The sequence below is a fragment of the Chelonoidis abingdonii genome, chromosome 6, assembly GCF_003597395.2.
Source record: "Chelonoidis abingdonii isolate Lonesome George chromosome 6, CheloAbing_2.0, whole genome shotgun sequence".
Taxonomy (NCBI): domain Eukaryota; kingdom Metazoa; phylum Chordata; order Testudines; family Testudinidae; genus Chelonoidis; species Chelonoidis abingdonii.
Window position 1 is genome coordinate 114,623,579 of NC_133774.1, and position 14,254 is coordinate 114,637,832.

At 41.4% G+C, this 14,254-nt stretch overlaps 1 protein-coding gene across 4 annotated transcripts in view; it reads right to left on the reverse strand.

Annotated features, from left to right (window-relative positions):
- The window catches only part of KDM4C (lysine demethylase 4C), a 431,136-nt gene that overhangs the window by 389,136 nt on the left and 27,746 nt on the right, over nt 1-14,254 (reverse strand). For 2 of the 4 annotated variants that reach the window (XM_032803405.2, XM_075067365.1), the window contains exon 2: nt 5,225-5,386. The exons of 1 other annotated variant lie outside the window; for it this stretch is intronic. In XM_032803405.2, coding sequence (XP_032659296.1) covers nt 5,225-5,368 — 144 coding nt within the window. In that variant the 5' untranslated portion in view covers nt 5,369-5,386. Of the gene's footprint in view, nt 1-5,224; nt 5,390-14,254 lie in introns of all 4 variants that reach the window. One more of the 4 variants, XM_032803406.2, reaches the window with a different exon arrangement.

Consider the following 14,254-nt stretch of genomic DNA (forward strand, 5'->3'; position numbering starts at 1 on the left):
GCTCGAGCAGAGCTCTCCCTATCCCTATCCCATTGTTCTGACTGAGCAGGCAGCCTGGCACTCCTGGAGGGAACTTCTAAATGTGGCTCTGCACAAGCAGTGTTACAGCTTAGTGTCATGTCTCATGTCTCCCTTTCATCGGTCAGATAGGACCAAAAACCCATCTTGAACAATATTAACATATAGGTGAGCTGGTCTGTTTCCAGTTATGAATTTGTCAGTGCTCAGCTGATGCCTACAGCCTTGGCAAGATTTGACATCTGGTTTACCAGTGTCAAAGATGCATCTCTTCATTGATATCTAAATAGTCTAAATAGCAGCTTTCCCTTGCTTGGTGTCCTTGGCCTGTTCTTGGTCCTGGTTGTGATAGGCTGACTGCCTTCCCCATCAAATATAGTGCCAATATCAAAGCCCAGCCCTTCGAGGCCACTGAGAGACTATCCTCTCAAAGATTCATCCACCACTCTAAGGATGCTAGAACCTAAACAGATAGCTTCTGGACTTGCTGGTTCATGTATCTGTTTTGTCGACAGACAAACTTCAACCAGCTTTGTATGCACCTAAGATGAAGTCTGGCAGGCTGAGTAACATATGTGCTGGATGCCATGTGTCCCAACAGCCTCACATTAGCTCTCACTGCTGTCCTGAGGTTGGCTTTTAAGACTTGTGCAGAGGTTCAAAACGGACCAGAACTTTTCTTGAAGCAGTAGGTTGTTGCAGTCATAGAATCAAGAATGGCCCCAGTGAACTTGATTCTTTTCATGGGTGACAAAATCAACTGCTCCGTTTTATTTTTAGACCCAGCTGAGCAAATAGGGACTGAATCTGGTGGATGTGGTCCATCACCTGTTGGCTGAACTGGGCCCAAACCGGAAGCAAGGGACACCATCCTGAATTTTATCTTCCTGATAAAAGTGCTTAACTTTCTTAAGCCCAAGATAGGCCTTCAGCTCCCTCTGGGTATGATGAAATATCAGGAGTAGAACTCCCTTCTGTGCAGTAAAGGCACCTCCTCTCTAGCTCCAAGATTTAAAAGATACTGGACCTCCTGAAGCAGTATGGTCTCAGGAAAGCAGTTCCTGAACAAGGACAGCGAAGGTGGGTAGGGTAAGGCAAGGACCAGAGTTGAATGGTATAACCCAGTCCCACACAGTGTCAAACTCACTGTACTATAGTTATGGAGTTCCAGACACCGAGGAAGTGGAACAACTGGTTCCCAAAGAGGGGGCACAAGATGGAAAGATCCTCAACAACTGTCACTCTGCTCTTGACAAAAGCGTCAAAACTGTTGCTTTGAAGTATAGGGGTCTGGATGGCAAGAACCCACAGAAGGTATAGGTGAAAACATCTCTTGGGAAACTTGGCAGCTTCTGCCATATATGTGCACTTGAGGCCTATGACGACTTCTTCTGGGGCCTGGGGGACATCCTCGGGAACAAAGTGTTGCTCTGGAGTCTTCAAGTGAGTGCAACCCCTCATCCATTTTGTCTGTGAATAAGTTTCAGCCCTCAAGTGGTAATTCTTCTGCCATGTTTTGTGCCTTTCTAGAGATGCCAGATGCATGGTGGCAGAATAATTTACTGTATAGTGGTGACTGCTGTAATACACTTGGAGCTGTATCTGCCAAGTCAAGAGCTGCTGTAAGGAAATGCCAGCAAGCAGGAGGCCCTCTGTAACTAGGGAGTTAAACACATTTCTCAAGTCCTGAGAAAGCTTTTGCGACAATTTTGCCCTGGAGTCCAAATAAATAAAGTCCTATTTCAACAAGAGTGCCTGATAGTTCAAAATAATCAAGGCCTCAGGCAACAATTCGGTGATTTCTGTACATTAATGCAGTACTTAGGCACCTCCCAATAACAAAAGAAAATTTCCCCACTGATAAGCTGGGAAAAGGGACCATGAGCTTGAGGCATCACAGAGAGCTCAAATTTTTAACCACAGGCAGTGAGAAATGGATCAGTGTGGCCCTTCCCTTTTTGCCCTCAATTCGAGACACACGGATGTGCAGAGCACTTGCACCACTCCAATAAGTACTGCTAGCTAAAGGTCTCTGACTCACATACTCTGGGTTCATACACACCTGAAGCAGAATATATATTATGTGCACAACCATTTGAAAGAACACAAAATGACACAGCTTGCTCTTAATCTCTGTTCTTCCACTCTCTCCACTCATTTCAATTATGTCAGTCCTGCTTCTCAGGGCTCCCTCTATTTTTTAACAGGGTACTTTAACGTTGAAAAGCACAGAACTCTCTCCACTCCTCAAAAAAAGAGCTGGATAAGCAGAGAAAGGCATTTTAATGCGTCATATGTAAAATGGGTCACCAGCATTTCCTACTGTGGTTCCAGAGTGAGGTCCAAAGTCTGGATGGGAGTAAATGAGGCTGGGAAAGAATCTGGGCAAGAAACAAACAGAACTGCTACCTGGGGCCAGGATATTTTCTTAAATGCAGAACACCTGAACTCAGGAGGCCACTACCATATTAAAATTAATAAAGGATCTCAGTGTCATCACTCTCTTCCCTGAAGCAGTCAAAGAAATGAAAACGAGAAATCAGCAAAGTCCACTGCCTTTCGGAATTTCAGAGCAAAATTAAAAACAGTTAATACTGAGTTGTGTGTCTTGAAAGAAAATTTGTAATATTTTCAGAAACAGGTGACTCTTTTCTTATAGCTGACATGAGAAAAGTTGTCTGTACTCAGCATGCTGTCAGCTGCTGCTATCTTTATAACAGATCCTGGTACTGAAAGTCATAAATTACTGACATTCTCCCTGATCCCCAGTCCACAAACACAAAGCACTCTGGTCTCAGGTGTCTTTAATCTGTTAATTTTCTTTGTTTGTTACATTAGCTCACCAGTTCCAGATCTCATTAGCTTTCTCCTGTTACACACCTCCAGCCGCACCACAACCTCAGTGCCTGTAGTCTCCCGGTGTGACAGCCTCCCTCCTGAGAGCCACTAGAGAGGTTACTCTAATGACTGTCACTAAATACACAACCCTGCTATCAGACATAACATTAATCTAAATGTAACTTCGCATAAAACATTTCAATGAGAAAAATATTTACCCAGGGAAGCAAGGATTATGTTTAGAGAAGAATCAAAACAGAAAAGGTTGTTATCTCCTGGTAGGTTTTAGCAAGTGACTTATGCTTTCATTTAATGTCATAAAGAATATTAACTAAGGATTTTAACACAGAAACTGATACTGTAAACAGCTCCGTTTTATTTACAGTTGAAAGGCAAAGAGAGTTTGACCTTCTGTTTTTCAAATATTTTTTCACTCTTTAGAAATTCTTCACTGAGAATAGAAAAACTACCCCAATCAACCTGCCCAAAAACTGAACGAGGAGTGCAACCACCACGAAACCCAAGTACCTTCTTGCTCCCTGATGGGGACTGAAAGCATTGACAAGGCAGTACAAAGTACACTGAGGAAAGAGGACACCTTCCTTCACTCTAGTAACCAGGCCCTGTCTTCACCGTGAGAGAGGCAATGAAAGGCCTCAGAAAACTCTGCATCCAGCAGACTTCTTTCTTCCACGGTGACTGGAAGAAAGATCGCCATAATGTGGCTCCTTTGAGAGTGGGAAAAAGTAGGTGGCCTCATGGCACCAAGAAGAGTTTAACATACCCCTGGACATTCCACCACCATGCTGAGATTTTGGGGATCAAGGAAGTAAGTCAATATACTGAACAATCCACAACAAGTTGCACTGTCCCTTCACTCTCTGCTAGCTCAATTACTGTTAATCAGAAAGGGACCAAAACACAGACGCTTCCTGTTCCCCAGCCATCTTCGGACTTGATTCTGCAAGGTGTTGAGTGCTCTGGCTGTGGTCCATCAAAGCACTGAAGCACATGCTTAATGTTGAGCATATAAGCAGTCCAATTGCAGTGATTAGTACCATGCAGCAAACCCTCCTCAAAGAGTAGGTCCCCATTTGTTTCAGAATGAGCACAGAAGGTGGTGGGGACAATATAACATCAGTGTGTACTTTTATGTCACATACTTATCTATGTCTGTTATGAATGAGTTGCCCAATCTAGTAATTGGAATTTTTTTATCTTTTTTTAAACGAAAATTTTCTAGCCTTCATGCTTGCATAGAAAAGTTTGGAGATGCAACTAAAGTGCCATCCTCAAGGCTAAAAACACAGAAAGCAAATAAGAATCCAAAGTTTGTTATTTTTTCTTTATAAATCTCATTTTAAGCCATTCTGATTATTTTTTAATGTTCTGGGGTTGCAACACAGGATTGGAGACCCAGTGATTAAGGTAGCTGTTCCTAGTGACTACTCTGAATCACCGAGTTGAGATTCCCAAATCTGCATGTGCATGGTTGTGTTTCCTCTCCTATGACCCTCACACTGCAGGACTACATAAGAGAAACAGGACTAATGTATATAGCAGAGATAAGAGCATATTCACCATGTAAATAAGTTACACCAAACTGAAGTTGTGACAATTTCTCTCCATTAATGGAAACTGACTAGCTACAAGGCCCTGAATCAACTATTGCACAGCCAAGAGGCAATGCTACAGTAGCTTTTGCATGGTTTCCATGTCTTACTTTTGTCAACCAGAAGGTAGGATGATTACAATTTTTAAAAAATCAACAATTTGAAATCCTGTGATGGCCCAGATGCTGAAAACACTTAAGAATGTGCTTCATTTTACTCATAAGTTGACCCACTGAGTTCAGTGAAATGATTCAAGTCAGTAAAGTTACACTAGGGTGACTAGATGTCCTGATTTTATAGGGACAGTCCCAATTTTTGGGTCTCTCTCTTATATAGGCTCCTATTACCGCCCAACCCCTGTCCCAGTTTTTCACATTTGCTCTCTGGTCACCCTAAGTTACATATACCTTTAAGTGTTTGCATGGTGGATTCCTATGTTTGGCATACTGGATCCCCTCATTTATATTTTGGGCTGCACTGCTAAGCATTAACAGTCAGCCTCAAACAGAGATTTTCTTTTCACATTCTATGTGATGAAAATAGCAAAATCCAATAATTTGAGAATATGTGGCAGACAACATACTTTTTCTTTTTTTATAGGCAACATGAGCTATTCCATTTAACTCTCGTTAAAGAGTGACATATCAACAGCTGTCACAGGAGAACCATTTGAAAAATTATTAAAATTTAACATCAGTTTTGCAAAAGGCAAATGTTTATGAAAATAGGTTTGTTTTTATGTAAAAGATGTTTACCTTTGCAAGTCCAGCACGATGAGCACCTTTTGATTCCATGTATGCTAAGTATTTGTTGAACTCCCTGAATTCATCCATTGAAGGCCTAAAGGTCATAATTTTGCAGCTTGGGTTTGGAGGACTGTCCGAGACTACAGCTGCCATTGTGGCTCAATATCAGCCCTGCTAAAAATTAAACAAGTTATTAATAAGTATAATGTATACTGTAATGAAAAATCCTTCAATGAAAATAGTCTCCAAAAATATATCAGAATACCTGGAATGAATGCTATCTCCCAGGCTGGTTACAAGAACACAATATAAAAGTAGGATTAGGTTGTTCAGCCATTATCCACCCTGGTGAACCCAATCATGAGTAACAGTTGCACAATCTAGCCCCTTATTGTTTGTCTTTATAACAATATACTCTCTAAACTTATCCTTCAATATTATAGCAGCATCTGCTTGGGCTGGTTCATCTCCAGTACACTGTAATTTTCTTTGTTTTAGGTATTTACAATACATGGCAGCCTCATCACCATAGATCCCAAGCACCTCACAATACTCCTGTTTGGCAGTGAAGTCTCATTATTCCCATTTTACACATGGGCATTTGACACACAGAGAGATTAAGTGACGTATCCTAGGTGTTCTTGGCTGTGCAATAAATTTCGGGTCTGACCAGAACTGAACCCAGATTTCCTGACTCCTTAACCACAAGACTTTTCTTCCCCTCACAGCTTCTTTTAATAGATTTTAAAGTATCTATATCTATATCTATATATATCTATACCAAAGGCATAGAGGAACAGGACAAGTCCTCTTCCCCACCCCGCACGCTAAAAAGTTTTTTCACTAAAAAGAGTAAATTGCTTTTAATTAAATGAAATAAATTAACAAAATATATTCTTGTCTCTCATACAAAGACATAATACTCATGAAATAAGTAGCCACTTATGTGGTTTTCACATCTTTATGCTTCTGCTACAGAAACTAACACCAGTCCTGCAATTAGATCTGCTAGTACAGAACCCATCACCAGCACAGAGCACTTGTGGGATCGAAGGCATACTTTCTGGGTTTGCAACTGAGGCATGTTGCATACCTCACAGCAGAACATAATACAATAATTCAACCTCTGATTGACTTTTTACAGAATTTGCATTATATAGCACAAAGAGGAATCGGACTGTTACAAGCAATGTCAGCCCACTGTAGGTCATCTCTTTTGCCCTATGCTAAAGCATAGTCAGGGGAAAAAATTACATTGTGTTATAATTCAAAATTCTCACCTTTTTGCTCTGTAAAACACTATTTTAAAGCATCATCATTGAATACAGCCATATAATCCTAATTCTAGCTCAAAGTGTAACAATATATGTGAGCACAGCTATGGAAGAGAAAGTTAAACCAGTTTACATATTAAAACATCTTAGCTCAATTTGTTAGCATTTTTAAATATGCTGTGCTAAATATGTGGCTTCCATGAGCAGTAAATGTCTGTTCTAATATACTGGAATCTGTCATGAAAAAACAAATAATGAATATTTAAATTAATTGGAATTAAGGCATGTTGGCCTTCCCACCATTATGGGACGGTGGTCAAGGACCCAAAGGCAGTTGTCATGTTACAACTTCAAGAGAATGAGGCAGTACCTCTAAGAGGAGGGCTCTTATTGGGTAGTCTTGGAGCCTTCAACAAGCTCATAGGTTGGCTGGCTAGCTGGGGGCACAGAGCAGTTGGTATTGGCAAGCAAAGCACATGAAGGTCCTTCATTACTCTGCCCTCCACCTCCACCATAGCAAGATACTCCTAGTACTCTACAGTCACTTCTTGGATAATCCTCCACACTCTTTCCAGTCTTGATGCCACTGTACAAGGGCTTCCTGCCTGCTGCTTATTGCAAACCTTGGGGACATCTTCGCTTTTCCTTCCTCATCTTCTCCATCGTCAGCTGTGGCTCTCATCTCCTCCCCACCCCACAAAAAACTCTTTATGGCCACTACTTGGGAAGGACTGTAGCACAGAGGATAGTGATTGAAGGCAGAGTCGGAACTTCTGAATTTTTATCTCATCTGTCCAGCAACCTCCTCTGTGCCCTTAGGCAAGTCCCTTAACCCAGGTCTCACCTTCTCCATCTGGGGAATGAATTTAATAATCATTATGTAGTTACAATACCGTGTGTGTGAGAGAGAGAGAGAGAGAGAGAACACACACACACACACACACACACACACACACACACACACACACACACCACTAGCTTGGCCACAGTATCCTGTCTTCATTGGTTAAGTTTTGTGTGAACTGCTGCTCTTAACATCGGTCTGTGAAACATTCTTTTATGTCACTCTCCCTCCCCTATTAGTGTCCCTGCACTTAGTTGGCTTTTGTGCCTTTACTTTCCCCTTATATTCGATCTTTAGTTCTCCCACACATGCACACACCTGACTCCTTCTCTTGGCATTTATCAGCTTGATATGTTTTCCTGACCCCACCTTCAGTAAGTCACTCTCCCCTCCCTGCCTTTAATTTGAACCTAGGAAGTTGTCTGAGCTGAAACCTTGTTTTTAAAAAGCCACTCAACTAAAGCCAAACAAAAAAAAAAAAACACTGTTTCTCTGTTTAAGCCTGCAAGGACCATGGGGTATGGTGGTTGACGTAGTTTGACCATTCACCTATTTTTACTGGTTTCATTCAGATTCCTTTCCCTTTTCCTGAGAAATAGTTGTTAAGGTGCCTGATCGAGATGTTTGGCTTAGACCGGTGAATTGTACTATTCTGATTTCTGAATATTTTTTCCATATAGTGGCTTTTTAAATGGGGGGAGGGCAGAGGAAGGGAGAGGTGTGCATATGTATATACACGGTTGAGGGTTTCGGGGGGAGAGAGAGTACACAGTTGGGACAGGCAATAGTTTTCTTAATGGTAATCAATTGAGATATACTTTGCATAAAAGATCCTTGGAGTTATTTAGACAAGACTGCCCCCTTTCCTTTCATCTCCACTTCTGGATGCATAGCTGATCCTTCTACAATCACTGGCCCAGGGAATATGGAACTGGAATGGGATCCATGAAACCTGGGCATAGTGATACTTGCCTTTTCTGATGTGCTTGAAGGTTACTGAATGGGGGACTCTGTATTAAAGCCAGGTGTTCACATGTTATGGTGAGCAAGTGCCAGGTCTTCTACCAAGCAATGAACAACATTAAAGAGGTCTCCTGTATCCACCGCCACCATGCTTAAATCAATACCTGCTATTTCAGGCTAGGTGCCTGGCGCGGTGTTTCATATTCTTCTCATCCACTACTGATTCACCAAGCATTAGCAAATCATGTTTACACTTTTTCATCCTTATGAGGCATTTCCTCGAAGACAGACTACATTAGAAAAGTAAATGTATGGTAGCACTAAAGATTCAAGCATGCTGACCAACCAATAAAGCTAACTACTGGTACTTCTACTCATTTGCCAAGAGGTTATACATCTGCTTCACTGATTGCAGATAATTAAGGCTACATTTTAGTCACAGGTATTTTTAATAAAAGTCATGGACAGGTCATGGGCAATAAACAAAACTTTATGGCCTGTGACCTGTCCATGACTTGTACTATATAGCCCTGACTAAATCCTGGGGTGCACCCTGGGGGCGCTGCGGGTGTAGGCGGGGCGCCACAGGTGCTCAGGGGGGAGGATGGTGGAACTGCCAGGCTCCCTACCCGGCTCTTTGTGGCTCCCCAGAAGCCGCAACATGCGCCTCCCTCAGCTCCTAACTCCACGCAGTGACCCCACCCCAAGCGCCGGCTCCGCAGCTCCCATGGCGGGGAATTGCGGCCAATGGGAGCTGTAAGGGCAGTGCCTGCAGGCAGAGGCAGCACCCAGAGCTAGTAACTGAGGGACGGACATGTTGCCGCTTCTGGGGAGTCCCCCCAAGGTAAGCATTGCCCAGAACCCTCACTCCCTCCCAAACCTCAACCCTGAGTTCCCTGCCACACACACCCAAAGCTGCTCAGGCGTCCCCAGGACAGCTGCACTAGCCACCACAGAAGTCCTGGAGATCCCGGAAAATAATGAAATCCGTGACTTCTGTGACCTCCGTGATAAACTTGCAGCCTTACGGATAACTAAAGAACTCAGACTTCTTAACAAGGTAATTATTTCATAACCACAATAGCCAAAAGTCGTATTTCTTCAACAGTAACAGAAAGACCACATCCAACAGCTGTTATGGGTAAGCCTCTGGAGGTCAGGAATGTTCCACTGGTACAATTCTTACCACGTAAGCTCACATGTAAGCCACTGGGCTTTGTGCTGGGACAACCTACCCCTCATTCCATGTGCAGGTCTTAAATTTGATTGACAGGACATGAGGATAATAGAAGTGAAAGTGTGTAGTGGCACTTAAGGGAGGAATATTTTTCCCCAGTATGTTTAAAAAATAGCATTTATGGTATTTTCCCCACCCTTGGTCCCACATGGGTGAACTGATTGCCTTACTTGACCTACAGTGCTGTTTCTATTTTATTAGTTTGCCCCTGAACCGTGATGGGGATTGAGGCTAGAACTCCCCCTATATTTATGGATGTCCAGCTACCAAAATTTATCTAGGAGACAAGGTAGTTTCTTCCCTTATTTATTTAAGGGATTTAAAGTGTAATTTTCCTTATTCCTGACATGCAGTTTAATTTTTCAATATCTATCTGAAAAACAGAAGATTTTTCTTTAAAGTTTTTTTTTTTTTTTTTTTTTAAGATGGACTGCTTTACATTTAGGACCTTTTCCCCCCCAGATCCACATCCCGCTCCCTACTTCTTCCTTTCTTCCAAGCCCTCTTTAACTGGAGCTTTAAGGTAGGGAAAACAAAACAGGAGAAGAAAGATCTCATCCAATATATAACTCCCCCCCTCCAGTAGAGCTACAAGGCTGGGTTATATCACCCCTGCCATGTTCTGGACAATTCTGGGGAGGATAATTGGCAGTGATGCATGGCATGAACTCTGACAGCCAGGACTTAAGAGGTTAGTAAGGGCCTTTGTCCTTCAATGCCTGGCATGCAATATTACCTGCAGGAATATGCTCATGACAGATAACAACGGTATTGCTGACATACACTCATTTTCAGTTGAAATTTTGCTGTTATGACCCTACTATAGAGTGAAAGCCTATGATGCTGCTGAAGGTTTGGCATGGTGAATCAGTCTATGCTCCCAGCTACCTTGTGGTACCACCAGGCTGCTTTTATCCATCTTGTCTTGTAAGAAGGTTGCTAAAATCCATGACTTGTGACACATTCATTGAAACATGTGGGCCAGCGAACTAGGGAGCAAGGTTCCACTCACTCTACAAAGACCTCATACCTACTGGTCATCTTAATTCAGTGCACTGGCTGCCAGATTCCCTGATCTATAAAGGGGTTTCATAGTGTGCTGAACAATGAAAGGTTTGGCTAGGTCTTGGAATCCCCCAGAAGAGCAGGAACCACCCATTCACACTCACGCTGCTGAAAAGCATTACGGCTGCCTTATTCAAAGTTACCAGCATCAGGCAGGAGGCCCTGTTGTTCAGGGTAGCCTTTCAGCATGCTCCTGGTAAGGAAGTTTGCAGTAGCAGCTGAGGGAAGCCAATTCTAGCACATTCCACAGAAAAGACTGGAGTAATGCAAATGATTTTGGCCTTCAAATCTCTTTCTATAAGCCTGGAGTAGTTGGAATCAGACCTGAGCCGGGCCTGAGGTGGGTGTCTGGGTTATTTAGCCTGCTCGATAGCTGCTTTGTCATCCTGTCCCCTTTGGCAACCTTTGAGCAAAAGCTTTCTTCAGGGACTTTTTCCCCCTCATTCAACATCAGCTAATCCCAGGTTCAGAAATTGGAAACCTGGTGCGCTGTCTGCTTAGAACATGTGTCTGCTCAGATTTGGCTTCCCATTTGTCAGCCAGCAGAGCTGACTGTGGTATCACTCCTCAATTTGTGCCCATTCTAAGTGCTTATCTTTGCTTGCAGTTTCAGGTGCAACTGGATCAACATGATCAGCAGATTCCCTTCCCCAGTTGGATCATGGGCCAGTCTGTAAGAATGAAAATTCCTAAACAGTTTTCTCCTAGGAAATACCCAATACGGAAGAGCCACCCTGGGCTCTGCACATGAAGAGCTGCTGTGCAACCAGGTGCCTCTGTTGAGAACAAATGGGTCAAAGAGTCATGACACTGGGAATAAATTTAAGACTTGTATTACTGTTGATTAAAGCAGCATATAAACATCTTTGATCCTGCATTTCCTCAATCCTTGGTAAAAATTCTTCTCACCCCTATTTTCAGCATCCTAATTTGCAAACAAAAGTCTAAATGGCTGAGGGGGAAAATCAGGGCTTAATATGGGAGTCCAAGGTCAGCCTTAAGTATGGTGTCATTACCAACAGCTCCATAAAACTGTGCAGCACCTTGGACTTGGTCCAATTCCCGTTGAAGTCAATGGAAATTGAGATCAGGCCCGCTGATAACGTATGAGAGGTGCTATGTAAAAAAAAAAAAAAAAGAATAAATACTACCTACATAGTATGAATTCCCCACACAGATATCATCTTAGTGCAGAAGATAATAGAAATCCCTGAAACAAATATAGATGTTAACAAGTGACACCAGAACAATGTTTTATTGATTATCTGTCAATTGTTAAAAGCTATGAACAGACCTCTATCATTAGAGCTAAAGACTGCATCTCTTTAATGTCCTCTTCCACTGCTGTAGTAAAGAGAAAATTGCTGCTAAAGTTCAGATTATACAAAAGTTGTGGGGGCTTTGTTCATTCATTTCCCTTGCTAACTAGTTCATGCATTTATCTTTTTCATCTTTATTCAGTGGCTGTGGCTTGAGAATAGCTTCTCGCCCTTCAGAAGTTGCTTCTAAATTTATCTTCTGTAGGGGAAGAAACCAATATTTAAGTCTCAGCTAGTGAGTAGACATTAATCCATTAATTGCAATTACAATGATAACTTATCAAGTAATAATTATACATTTTGAGAGTTTGGAAATATTTCAAGGAGCAGACTGAAACTAGAAATATATACTTGGTCATGTCTTACTATACTATATATAAAGAATCTAGTATTTTGATATATTAAGAATGTGTTTACTAGTCCTTCACTACTGAGATAGAAAATTTCTCAATAACTGAACTCTCTGCAAACTTATACTTTGCTTCTATTGTGTTTTTATGTTTTAGATATTTCCAGTTTATGGATCATTCAGCTAGTTAGAACACATCTGTAGTCAAATATTTCAAAATTCATTTATTTTTAAACTTTGTCCTCATTCAGCATGTGCGTGTATCATGGCGGAGGGGGAAAAAGTGATTTTCCTTTTTATTCTTATACTATCCTCTTCCTCTACCTATACAGTTGGATTCATGGTAGTAAGGCAGCGTGGCTTTACAAGTAGAAGACAACAAAAGATATTATTAACGTAACCTTTAAAACCCCTAAAAAAGTTTCTCTATAGAAAGTCTGTTTTAGAATGTGGCATAAACAAACCACGAAAAGATTCAGTGTAAGAGGTCTTAACTGCATTTTGGGATGGCTACTCATCACTCACGGATAATGTACCTATCCTAAACTTATGCTGATGTCTTTGTACCAGTCTGCATGATCACATGTTCTATGCATATGCTGATACGTATTATAGCTAGAGCAGTAGCAACAGCCATTGTTACAGTTGTTTGCAGGCACAGCACCTCTTCCTCTATTCCCCCAGATGGTACCTTGGTGGGTATACTGCAGATAGGATTTCATTCTCTGCAATCTTTGCTATCCAAGCAAAACAGCATGTACATATAATTACATCCAAAAACAATCCACAACACGTTAAAAACATAGTAAGGTTTCAAAGTCAAGAACTCAAAAGTTAAGCCCCAAATGAGCATGGCCTTCCAGAAGTTCCTATGGCTCCCTTGAAGAATTTACTTTTAGTTTGCTGGTATCTTCCTACTCTCCTGGACAAACAGATACAGTGCAAGGATGGACACAGGCATCTAAGAGCCAGAGGGTTAATGCCCAATTTACTTAATGATGGGAAAATTTACTATAAAAGTCAGCACTGGAATTTGTCCTCAGAATCAGTATTTTACCTCAGAATCAAAGACACACACACATACAAGCACGCACGCGCACACAGCAAAAATCAATTGTTTGACATAAAATAACAAACAAACAATCTCTGTATTGCCAGGCAAGAGAAAGAACACTGTAGAAGAAGGAAAAAGAAAAAGGTAATTTTTTCCTCAATTCCTTCTTTTATTTCCTCCTACCAACAAATATAGACAAAAAAAATAGATATATTAAAATCAGTTATATAGTGCCATACATTTAATAGTGCCTCAAATGATACAAGATACAAAAAGTTTTCGAACTACTGGCCTGATCCTGCAAGCCCTTAAGCATGAGTTACTTAACTCATATGTACATTTCATTTCATTTCCAGATTTTTCAGGATCAATTCTTCCATGAAACAAAATTAAAACAATGACAAGGTGAAACATGAGACTGTGACGGTAATGGATAAAGACAAGAGGAAGAGAGATTCTCGGAGAAGTGGTTTTTCAGATAGTGGAATCCAAGAGAAATTCAGACAAAACACAAAATTTCTTTGACCATCAGTACACAGTTGCAATCCCGATAGGAAAAATTTAACTGCCAGCAAAAATTTGCTTCCACCCACTGAAGACTGGAAACGTGAGAAGTGACATTGTACATCCTTCACATACAAGGAGCAACCGCCTCACCATTCTGACTTCTGATCTCCAGCTACTAGTAGTAACAATAGGAGGAATTAAGCTCATTTATCAAAACTGTTGTAGACGGTGGCAGAGGGGGGCACAACAGTATATTTGATCTCTCCCATTATATATAAACTTAAATAGAACCTGCACTACAGTGCAGATAACTGAATTTAAAAAGCTGCATACAACTATGCTAAATGACATGCACATATGGCCTGATGTGTGTTTGTGCCCACCATTGCAATATATACATAACGGTGGATATTTGCTATTTATAAGA